The sequence below is a fragment of the Galeopterus variegatus genome, unplaced genomic scaffold (genome assembly GCF_000696425.1).
Source record: "Galeopterus variegatus unplaced genomic scaffold, G_variegatus-3.0.2 Scaffold3506, whole genome shotgun sequence".
Taxonomy (NCBI): Eukaryota; Metazoa; Chordata; class Mammalia; order Dermoptera; family Cynocephalidae; genus Galeopterus; species Galeopterus variegatus.
In genome coordinates, this window is record NW_007729617.1 from 195,644 (window position 1) to 207,283 (window position 11,640).

Consider the following 11,640-nt stretch of genomic DNA (forward strand, 5'->3'; position numbering starts at 1 on the left):
ATGGCCGGTGCGCTCACTGGCTGAGCGCGGTGCGGCCGGTCTCAAAAAGGAAAAAAAAAAAAAAAAATTAAATCACTTTGCAGATAAAGAAACAGGTGTAGAAAGATTAAGTAACCTTCTCAAGGTAATACTGTTAGAAAGTGGTAGAGCTAGGATTTGAATTCAGGTAGACACACCTCTAAGCTATATGGTCAGGTGAGTTTCCATTGACTATGAAAATTAAAAGAATTAAAGGACATGCAAGACTATACAGGTGCAAGAAGGAACTGTTGAGAAAGTAAGTTTTTCAAGAGAATCCCAGTTAAACCCCAAAATGTGAGAAGCCGTGGTCTGGGCAGAGAGCAACTCTTCTGTGAGAAGAGCTGAAGGGAGTAAAAATTGGTGCAACGTTTTTGGTGGGTATATTGCTGAGAATCTATCAAAATGTAAAAGGTACATTACTTTGACCTTGCATTTCTACTCCTAGAATTCTAGTACAAGAAATAATCACACAGCTGGGTAGGGATATTTGCTCAAAGTTGTTTACTATAACATTACTTAAGTTAATTACTTAAGTTAATGGTTATGGTAGGCCAAATAATGAATCTGTAAATTTTATATGTAAGACAAAAGGGACTTTGAAGATCTGTTTAAATTAAGAATCTTGAGATGGGGAGATTATCCTCAATTATTATCCAGGTAGACTTGATGTAATCAAAATGGTCCTTATAAGAAGGACCCAAGAGGAGTCAGTCATAAGAGGTGAAGGTGATATGATGACAGAGCAGAGATGGAAGTGCTGCTATGCTGTGAAAATGGAGGAAAAGGCCACAAGCCGAGGACTGCAGACCTACACTAGAAGGCGAAAAGGGCAAGGAAACAGATTTTCTCCTGGAAGCCTCCAGAAGGAAGTGTTCTGGTGACAGCTTAACCTTAAAACAGTGAAACTGACTTCATATTTCTGACTCCCAGAACTGTAAGAGAACTAGTTTATGTTGCTGTGCCACTGAGTTTGTGGTAGTTTGTTACAGCAGCAATAGGAAACTAACAAAATGGTGAAAAATTGAAGAAAAGCTATCAATCCATCAATAAGGGAACAGATAAGCAAATTACAGTACATTTATTCCATAAATAACAATAATTCCATGAATAATGCAGTCATTAAATAGAATGAGGTAGATTTGTATGTCTGACATTGGAATTTGACCTTGATGTATTATAGATCCATATGAAAAAGCAAGCTACATTCTACATTTGTAGAAAAATTCTATATCTGTATATACATATGTATGGTGTATACAAAAATATCCAGAAGACAAGCAAGCTGTCATCCTGACTATTCTCTGATACTCATGGAGAGGGGCAGAAAAGCAATCTTTCACTTGTTACTTTACACTCTTCCATTAGGCTTACATTTTTTACTGTGTGTTCCTTTGTTTTGAATTTTTTTAGATTCCATTTTAATTTATATGTTGACTTTCTAATTATACTTTTTGCATTTTTAGTGGTTGCTCTGAGAATGATAATATACATTCTCGGTTATTCATAGTTTATTGGGAGCTAACATATCGTTTCACATGGAATGCGAGACCTTGCAAGTACTTGTTTATGGGACACCCCTTCTTTGTGCTATAGTTGTTATAAAGATTTTCCAGTTTGGAGAGTTGACAGGACTCACCAGACTCCACTGAACATATTCAATGTAAGCTTTTATTTAAAGGTATAGGGTACAGTACAGCAAGAGAAAGAGCGCAGGGAAGCCCCGGAAGGCCAAGAGACATTCCAAGCCCAATCTCCTTTATTTTCACACACAGACTGCTGGTTCTCTGGACTTGGGTGAAGAATCTTGATTTGGGGTCTGGTCATTTAGCTTAGCTTGTTAGAGTGTGGGGTTATAACACCAAGCTCAAGGTTTCACATCTCTGTACCTACCAGTCGCCAAACACACACATACACACAAAAGAATCTTGGTTTTGGGAGAGCTCAAAGGAGAAACTCTCAGCAAGGGCCTCTGTTATCTAGACTTGTCAAACATTTAGGCCAGTTGCAAACCATCAGTAAAGAAAGTTACTGGGGTAGTAAGTGGCATTTAGATATTAACACATATACTGCTCTTGTTTTGGCCAGTCAAAAAACAGACATCCAAACATCCCTATAGTATCTAGACTTGTCAAACATTTAGGCCAGTTGCAAACCATCAGTAAAGAAAGTTACTGGGGTAGTAAGTGGCATTTAGATCTTAACACATATACTGCTCTTGTTTTGGCCAGTCAAAAAACAGACATCCAAACATCCCTATAGATAAAGATAGAACTTTTCCAGTCCAGATATAAATGAATTCTATCTCCACTGTCATATACATTACATCTACCTACATTATAAACTGCATAATACAATATTATAATTTTACTTTAAACAGTCATATTAATTCTAATGAACTTGAGAAGAAAAGTATTTTATATTTATCTAGAAAGCTATCATTTCCAATGTTCTTCATTCCTTCCTAAAACCAGAATTCCCATCTGGCATATTTTCCTTTTAGCTTGAAAAACTTCCTTTAGTCTATCTTGTAGTGTAGGCCTGCTGGCAATGAATTACCTTCATTTTTTAAATCTGAAAATGTCTTTATTTCACCTTCGTTCTTGAAGAATATATTTATTGGATATAGACTTCTGGGTTGATGGTCTTTTTCTTTCAGCATGTAAAATGTTGTTCTATTGTTTTATTGCCTTGCTGTTTCTGATGAGAAGCCAATGGTGATTTAAATATTGATTCTCTGCAAGTAATGTAATGTTTTGCCTGCTTTCAAATCTTTGGTTTTTGTGATTTGTCTGCGACTTTTTTGCCCAATGTGGCAGACACCAGCCACAAGTGGCTACTGAGTACATGAAATGTGGCTATTCTGAATTGAGATGTGCTATACACATAAAATATAAAATAAATGATTTACTAAAAATAATACATAATACATATACATACATACAAAAACACACACAGAGTATTTCAATAATTTTATATTGATAAAATGTGGAAATAATAATATTTGGATACACTGGGTTAAAGAAAAATATATCATTAAACTTACTTGCTTCTCTTAACTTTTTTTAAATATGGCTACTAAAAAATTTTATATTAGATACATGGCTTGCATTCATGGTTCACATTATATTTCTATTGCATAGCATTAATCCATGTTGTGCTGGCTGTGGGTTTCATTGTATTTATTCTGCTTGAGCTTTGCCAAGTGTTGTAAATCTGTAATTTTATGTTTTTCACCAATTTGAGAAATTTTTGGCCATTATTTCCTTTGAATATATTTTGTATCCCATTCTCTCTTTTCTTTCTGAAACTCTAATTACATGTATCGTAGACCTTTTAATATCGTTTTACTGGTAACTGAGGCTCTTTTTCCTCCCTGTTCTTCAGATTTTATTTTTTTTTAATCTATCTTCAGGTTTCACTGACTTTTCCATGTGTTCATTTCTAAAAGTTAAGCCCATCCAGTGATTTTTTAAAAAATTTCAGAAAAGCATATCAGCTAAGGCCTCTGGACTTCTTCCACAGGCAGAATTATCTGAATTCAATAATCTACACCATGAGCCTACAACCCAATATTACCTACAGTTCAATACCAGCAGCCGCTGAGCTCAGGATGGTCATCTCTCCCTTATCCCCTATCAAGCTCACAGATGGCTAGGAGTCCAAGAGAAAAATGCCACATACCCCCACTTCTAATCCATTCCCCAATGGGAGAGAGCTGAACAGTACTCCCACCTTCTACCCTGGGTAATAAAGTTTTTCACTAAAATAAAAAAAAAAATTAAAATTTCAGATATTTTGTTTTTCAGTTCTGGAATTTCTATTACTTTTTTCATAGTCTCTATTTCTCTGTTTGGGTTTCCTATTGGTTCATTTATTACAAGCATATTTTCCTTGTGCGTAGTTATAAAAGTTATCTTAAAACCTTGTCTGCATATTTCAACATCTAGGTTATCTTGATAATGGCCTCTATTGATTGCCTTCCTTTTGAGTTTTGGTCACCCCACATTTTCTTGTTTCTTCATATGTCTACCTTATCCTACACATTGTATAGTATAATTGAGTTAGGAGCTAGAGATACAAAGAGCTGAACTGTGTCCTTCCAAAATTCATATGTTGAAGTCCTAATCCCTAGTACCTCAGAATGTAACTGTATTGGGAAACAAGGTCATTAAAGAGGTATAGTTAAAATGAAGTCTTTAGATTGGATCCCAATCCAATAAGACTGGTATCCCTATAAGAAGAGGTGATTAGGACACATACCCGCATATGCACACAGGAAAGACCATGTGAGAATGCAGCAAGAATACGGCCACTTATAAGCCAAGGAGAAAGGCCTCAGAAGAAACCAAACCTGCCAACATCTTGATCTTGGACTTCTAGCCTCCAGAACTGTGAGAAAATAAATTTCTGTTGTTTAAGCCATCCAGTTGTGGTTTTTTGTTACTGCAGCCCTAGCAAAAGAATATAGGCTTCTTGCTGCTATAAGCAGGATACTCACAGCAACCTCATATCCTATCTTTACCCCCAATCCCATCACTTCCTGCTGGCATTTTTTTTCTTTTTAAATTTCATTAGCTTTGGGCCGAGCCCGTGGTGCACTCGGGAGAGTGCAGCGCTGGGAGCACAGCAGCGCTCCCACCGCGGGTTCAGATCCTATATAGGGATGGCCGGAGCGCTCACTGGCTGAGTGCAGTGTGGTCAGTCTCAAAAAAAAAACACAAAATAAATAAATAAATAAATAAATAAATTTCATTAGCTTTTTAAAAAGTGCATACATTAAACATAATCACTTCAGAAATTTTTTTTAAACTGAAACAAAAAAATGTAGATCACAGTAAATCCTATTGTTATTCTCAGACAACTTTTGTTCATGTTTTAAGAATATCTTCCAAAATTCATAACCAATTACATATATGTGTTCTTTTTTTTGACCGGTAAGGGGATCGCAACCCTCCGCACGGTGTTGTCCGCACCACACTCAGCCAGTGAGCGCACCGGCCATCCCCACATAGGATCCGAACCTGCAGCCTCGGCACTCTCAGCACCGCACTCTCCCGAGTAAGCCATGGGGCCAGCCCTATATGTGTTCTTTTGACTGTTTTCTTTAAACAAAAAGAAAACAAACGTATTCTAAAGAATAGAAAGGGTACTAAAGAACATACAGTAATATGTCAAGTATTCCCTCCTATCCCAAATTAGAGTCCTAACCTACACGTAACTAGCACCAATTTTCTTTTCTTTCTTCTCAGAAATGTTTTATGCAAAAACACACGTATATACAAGTATCCTCTTTAATGGAAAAATTCTTAATCCTGTTTTATTTATATCTTATAGATCTTGACACATCTGCATATACAAACCTCATTCTTCTTAACAACTGCCTGATATATTCCACAGTATAAATACCATAACTAATTTAACCACTTTCCTTATTGACTGGTATTTAGATGGTTTCTGTTTTTTGCTGTCACAAACAATGTACAATGACCCAGGCTCAAACAGATATCTCTGGGCATATGTACAACTATATTTATAAGATAAACTGCTAGAAATTGAACGATTGGGTCAAAGCGTAGGCACATTTTAAATTCTGACAAATGTAGAAGATTGTACTTTCCCAAGATAACCACACGAATTTATCTCCCATTTAACATGCTCTTTGTGGAATGTGACATTGACATTTCTTCCACCAATAACTGAGTTCTATAGTTCCTTCCTTTGAATCTGTACAGGGGCTTATGTGTGCTGTAACCAGTGGAATTCAGTAGAAGTGATGCTGTGTGTTTGGAGGAGAGGTAGAAAAAGAATACACCTTCCACCTGGCACACTGAATATTTGCTTTTGGAGCCTAATTACCATACTGTAAGCCTAAGACTCTTGGAGAGGTCACTGGTAGATGTTCCATCAGCCGTAAGGTCTCAGCCAAGAGCTAGAGACACGTGAGTGACTGAGATTTCAGATGATTCTAGCCCCCAGTCTTTAAATCTTTCAGCTGATATCCCAGACTTTGTACAGCAAGCTATTTCTCCTGTCCAGTCTGCATTCCTGACCCAGAGAAACTGTGAGAAATGGTTAATGATTATTGTTTCACATCCCTAAGTTTCTAACTGATATACTGTATATTGTTAAAAATGTAACTCCACTTGGTCATTTAAAATTACTATGTAATTGGAATACCAGAAGAAGAAGATAAGAAAGGAGCAAGGGGAATATCTGAAGTAATAATGGCTGAGAATTTTCCAAAGTTAATGACAGACACCAAACCACAAACCCAGGAAGCTCAGAGAATGCCAAGAAGGATACAAAATATCTACACGTAGGTATATCATATTCAAACTACAGAAAACCAAAGTCAAGGAGAAAGTCTTGAAAGAAGAGAGAGAAAAAAATCTTATCTATAAAGGATTAAAGATGAGAATTACCAAGGATTTTCTCTCATTAGCAACCATGTAAATAAGAATAGAGTTAAATATTTAAAGTGTTGAAAGAAAAAAAATCACCAACCAAGAATTCTACATCAAGTGAATCTATCCTTCAAAAGTATGAGAAATAAAGACTTTCTCAGACAAACAAAAACTGAGGGAATTCCTTATCAGCAGACCTGCCCTGTAAAAAATGGTAAAAGTTCTTCAGGAAGAAGGAAAATAATAATGTCAGAAACTTGAACCTACATAAAGATAGAAGGGATGACAGAGAAGAAATAAATGAAGATAAAATAAAACCTTGTATTTTTCTTATTCTTAATTGATTTGAAAGATAATTGTTTGCTTAAATTAATAATAATAATAATAATAATAATGAATTGAGTGATTATAGCCTATGGATGAGTGAAATGAATGACAGCAATGTCATAAGAAATGGTTGGAAGGAACTGGGAATACTCTGTTAGAAGGTATCTGCACTACCCCTGAAGCAGTACAGTGTTATTGGCAGGTTGACTTAGATTAGTTGTAAATTTATATTGAAAATTGCAGGGTAACCACTAAAAATATTTTTTTGAAAAGAAGCATAGTTGATATGTAGAGAAAACAGAAAAATCCATGATTGCCATTCTGATATAAATAAATGATTGAATAAATAAATAAATGGGGAGAAGTGATAACCCTCTATGCAGATTTCAAAGTAATTCACGTACATTCTCTGTCCTCAAGGAGGTGGAGCGCAATTCCCCACTCAAGTGTGGGTTACACATAGTGTCTTCCTTTCAAAGAGTAATATATGAGAAGGCGGAATAGGAAAGTAACTTTATAGTGAAGAAACTTGACAAATAATACTCAGTCAGGTGATAAAGGTCAATATCAACAATGGTAAGTCCAATTCCCCACTCAAGTGTGGGTTACACATAGTGTCTTCCTTTCAAAGAGTAATATATGAGAAGGCGGAATAGGAAAGTAACTTTATAGAGAAGAAACTTGACAAATAATACTCAGTCAGGTGATAAAGGTCAATATCAACAATGGTAAGTCATGTTATTAGCATGTAATTTTGATATGATGTGATGAGAATGACATTTTACCTCTGTAATCTTCCTCCCCAAAACCTATAGCCCCAGCCTAATAATGAGAAAAACCATCTGAAAAATCACAATAGAGGGGTATTCTACAAATTACCTAACCAATACTCAAAATTGTTATGATCATCAAAAACAAGGAAAGTCTGAGAAAGTGTCACAGCCAACAGGAGTCTACGGAAACACGAAAACTAAATGTAATGTGGTATCCTGGATGGAATCCTGGAACAGAAAAAGGACATTAGTAAAACCTAAAGAAACGTGAATAAAGTATGGACTTTCGTTAATAATAATGTATCAGTATTGGTTCATTAATTGCCACAAATGTACTATACTAATGTAAGATGTTAATAATATGGGAAACTGGGAGTGGGGTAAATGGTAACTCTGCAATTTTTCTCTAATCTAAAACTATTACATAAAAAAATAAAGACTATTCTTTCTAAAAATAGGGACAATACCAATAAAAGTACCAAGTACCAATTTATTTGAAAAAAAGATGTAATTAAAAAACTGTGACTATTAAGCAATCACCATCAAGTTCCATGTGCCATTTCCCCAGATGATAAACTATATATTATATGAAAGGAGGTAATATTTTTAAAATCTGTGAAGATTCTATTTTTTCCAAAAATTAGGCTTGTTTGCAGTTTAATTTTTCTAACAGGCAGCAGAGAGAAATTTGCCTCTCAGTACCCTAAATGAGGACAGTACTTGAGATTGGATATTGCCATTGAATAGATTGAAATGGGGTAATGAGACCTGTGACAGGGTCACCTGGGGTCACAATGAGACTTAATCAAAGACATTGAATTAGCTGTCAAAAAACTGGCTCTGAATTGCAAACAAACTCTTCTACATCTTCACTTAGCTAAAATGAAGTAAGTCTCTCCAATTTGGGGGTGTGGGAAAGTTCATTCAGGGAAGAATCCTACCTTTGGGCCAAGGTAATAGCTGGGTATTGCTTTGCACTGCATTTTGCTGGTCTTATATATATATATCTTGGTTTCCTGAAATGTTCATCTCCATTTAATTAGAGAATCAAAGTAGAATCTAAACTAGTTAGGAGAGACTTATCAAATTTGGCAGGTCCTAAAATATGCTGCTGCTGCTGTTACTAATAATAATAGTAAAAGCTACCATGCACTGTTTTCAGCATTTTAATGTACTTTCTGAGAGCATAATGCTCTCAGTATAGACTGTCCTGTCTGGATTCAAAAGCCATCTAAGTGACCTCTGGTCAAGTTACTTACTTCTCTGAGCCTGTTTCCACATCTGCAAAATTTGGATATTAATAGACCTCTTGTAAGGATTAAATGAGTTAATATATGACAGGAATAAATATTTTTGGATATAGTAATACATGGTATTTGGAACACAGTAAGTATGTTTATAATTGTTAATATTAATGCTCACACCAATTCTATGAGGTATGTATGTTATCAACTCCACTTACATTGAGAAAATGGTACAGAGAGATAAAATAACTTGCCCAAGGTCACATCCCTAGCTTGGATCTGAAGCCATGAAGTGAAGTTCCAGGGCCCAGATTTTTAACATGTGGTATACCAGTACTTTTTGGGAAAGCAGCCAGTGAAAAACTGAGGTTTTGGGGCATGGTGGAATAGAAAATCCACAGAAGGAAGGTAACCAGGAAAGGGAGCTGGTACTGGGAAAAAGATGGGAGTTCCATGTAAAAACATTTAATAAGTGTTTGGAAATAATAGTCTGGAACTCTGAGATAAGGTCAGGCCTGAGGACAAAGATTTGGGGAAGATCTTCAAAAAGCTGAGGACTCAAGTAATGAAAATGATCTCAAAAGGAGAAAGCAAGAAAAATGTGCTCAGGAAGGGTGTTTGAAGTAGCAGGGAAAAATAAAAAAGAATCAGAGAAGGAGATAGTCATTGATTAGATAGGTAAGAGGGACAGTTGGACAGTTTAACGTCACAGCTGCACTAGGCAGAGGAAGGCCCCAGGCCTCTGTCCTCTCTGCTGCCAGCCTCAAAGCCCAAGCCAAGCCGAACTCCTTCTGGGATGCCTTAGTCTTCCCTACCCACCCACATCAGTCCTACCTTCAGTCTCAATTCAAAATGACCCCACTTCTAGGATGTTTCCTAAGATCAGTACCATGAACTCCCCAAAGATGGAAATAATATCTTCCCTCTTTGTAGCCCCCACAGTATCCTGTACATAGTTGGTGCTCAGTAAATGTTTGTTGAGGGTGTCTTTTGGCCCTCCTGTGACTTTGTCCTAAATGTGACTATATCTTCTGTGAAGACAAAGACTAATACCTCGGACTCCTCACCAAGCACCTATTGTAGCAGGAAGCATATGTTCAGAGCTGATTCAAATTTGGTCACAATGTGAGTTCGGGGTGAATTAAGAGTGACCTGGGGACAAGAGGAATTCCTCAGCAGCCCCTTAATAAGCCCAGGATCCTGCAAAAACTTTTGAGGCTACGGATTCTCCACAGTTTTTGTTGGATGGAGAAGTACCTATTCATGAAAAAGACAAATTTCACTTACCATCACCTGAGCAGGCAGCAAATCCATAGCCATTTCTTCCTTCTTAGTTTTCCTGTCAAGCAAGAGCAGAGTGCTGACAAGGTAGGTCTAGAGAGAAAAAATGTATCATGAGGAACTCTGGTGTCAAGGGTTGGCTTGGAGAAAGTTACAACGGCCCCAAATGTCCATCAGGTCCCAACAAAATCACCCCATATATGATGCAAACCAAGTAAGAAGAGTGTTTACCAAGCCAAATTGCCAATCTCATCCCCTCCCTGTTAACTATACTTCTAGTTTCCGTAAATTTATGCTTTAACATCCACCTAATGGCCTATCATCTACCTCTAAGCAAACTGTGTTTCACTCATAGATATCTAGAATCCTCAGATAGCTTTATACACTCAGTCACAGTGAATATGAATTTCCTCAGGGGTTGGGAGGTAGGGTGCCACTTTCAAACATAGCTAGCCGATCCTAAGCCTCACACTTTCCTTCCCATAGAAACCACAATAAAGACACTTGCCCACATCTCCCTCCCCGCTTTGTGACGAACCCAAGTACCTGCTTTACGTGGTCCTGCGTGGATTGCTGGGTTCTCTCCAAGGAACTATGAGTATAATACAACCTGTCCACTTTCCCAGTCTCTTTCGATCTGCGCCCGGCCTTACCAGATCTCTCCCAAGGTAATATGATTAAAACGCTGCCACCCACTCAAGACATGCGCCAGACTGTTGCTGCATTGCCCCTCCTAAATACACACTTCATAGATGCCATCTCTATAAGCATCCACAGAAGTAGCCCTCCGCTCCCCATATACACACCCCAGTTGGGAGGGCTGGGCACCCCACCTGCCCTCGAGAAGGCAAGATAAGAGAGTGCCTGGGGCAGCCAGGCAAGTGGCAGCTGCCTGTGGCCTCTGCCTTGGGTGCAGTGGGCTCCTCAGGGAGCCGCCCCCGGCATGAGTGCAACTTGCTGCCAACGTCCAGCCGTGCACGGCAGCCTGCTGGAGGGAAGCTGTTGCAGGAGGAATCAGTTCCTTTAGGACGCACACCTCTAGGATACCAGGAATCGTTAGTGTTTCTCGTGTATTATTGTTAATCTTAACAACAACTCTAAAAAGTAAATATTACTGCTTTATTGTACAGATGTGAGAGAGAATGAGAACTAGAGTCGTGACCTGTCCAAAGTCACAAAAACGTTTCTCGTGTATTATTGTTAATCTTAACAACTCTAAAAAGTAAATATTACTGCTTCATTGTACAGATGTGAGAGAGAATGAGAACTAGAGTCGTGACCTGTCCAAAGTCACAAAAACGGTAAATAGTAGAGGCAGCAAGAGAATCGGGGCCCAAATCCAAGGCCCCAGTTAAATTTCGGCAAATTACCTGGCCATTCTGTGCCTCGGTTCTGCATCTGTAAAATGGGAACTGCGTACAGCCAACCTGTCACTTGGTACTAGATGAGTTCATTCATCTAAGGCGCGACTAGCACCTGGCACACGTACGTTTTCTGTAGGTATTAGCTATTGTTCCTATTCTGCTTCGCTAAGAAGTCTCAGAAAAAGCAGCCACAAAAGCCTGACAGACATCGAGGCCCGGCGGTCCC

At 37.9% G+C, this 11,640-nt stretch overlaps 1 protein-coding gene across 1 annotated transcript in view; it reads right to left on the reverse strand.

Moving 5' to 3' along the window:
• The window catches only part of ZNF354C (zinc finger protein 354C), a 15,909-nt gene extending 5,759 nt beyond the window's left edge, over positions 1-10,150 (reverse strand). Inside the window, exon 1 of the mRNA XM_008585250.1 lies at positions 10,057-10,150. Coding sequence (XP_008583472.1) covers positions 10,057-10,089 — 33 coding nt within the window. The 5' untranslated portion in view covers positions 10,090-10,150. The remainder of the gene's footprint in view (positions 1-10,056) is intronic.
• Between the last annotated feature and the right edge of the window lie 1,490 nt (positions 10,151-11,640).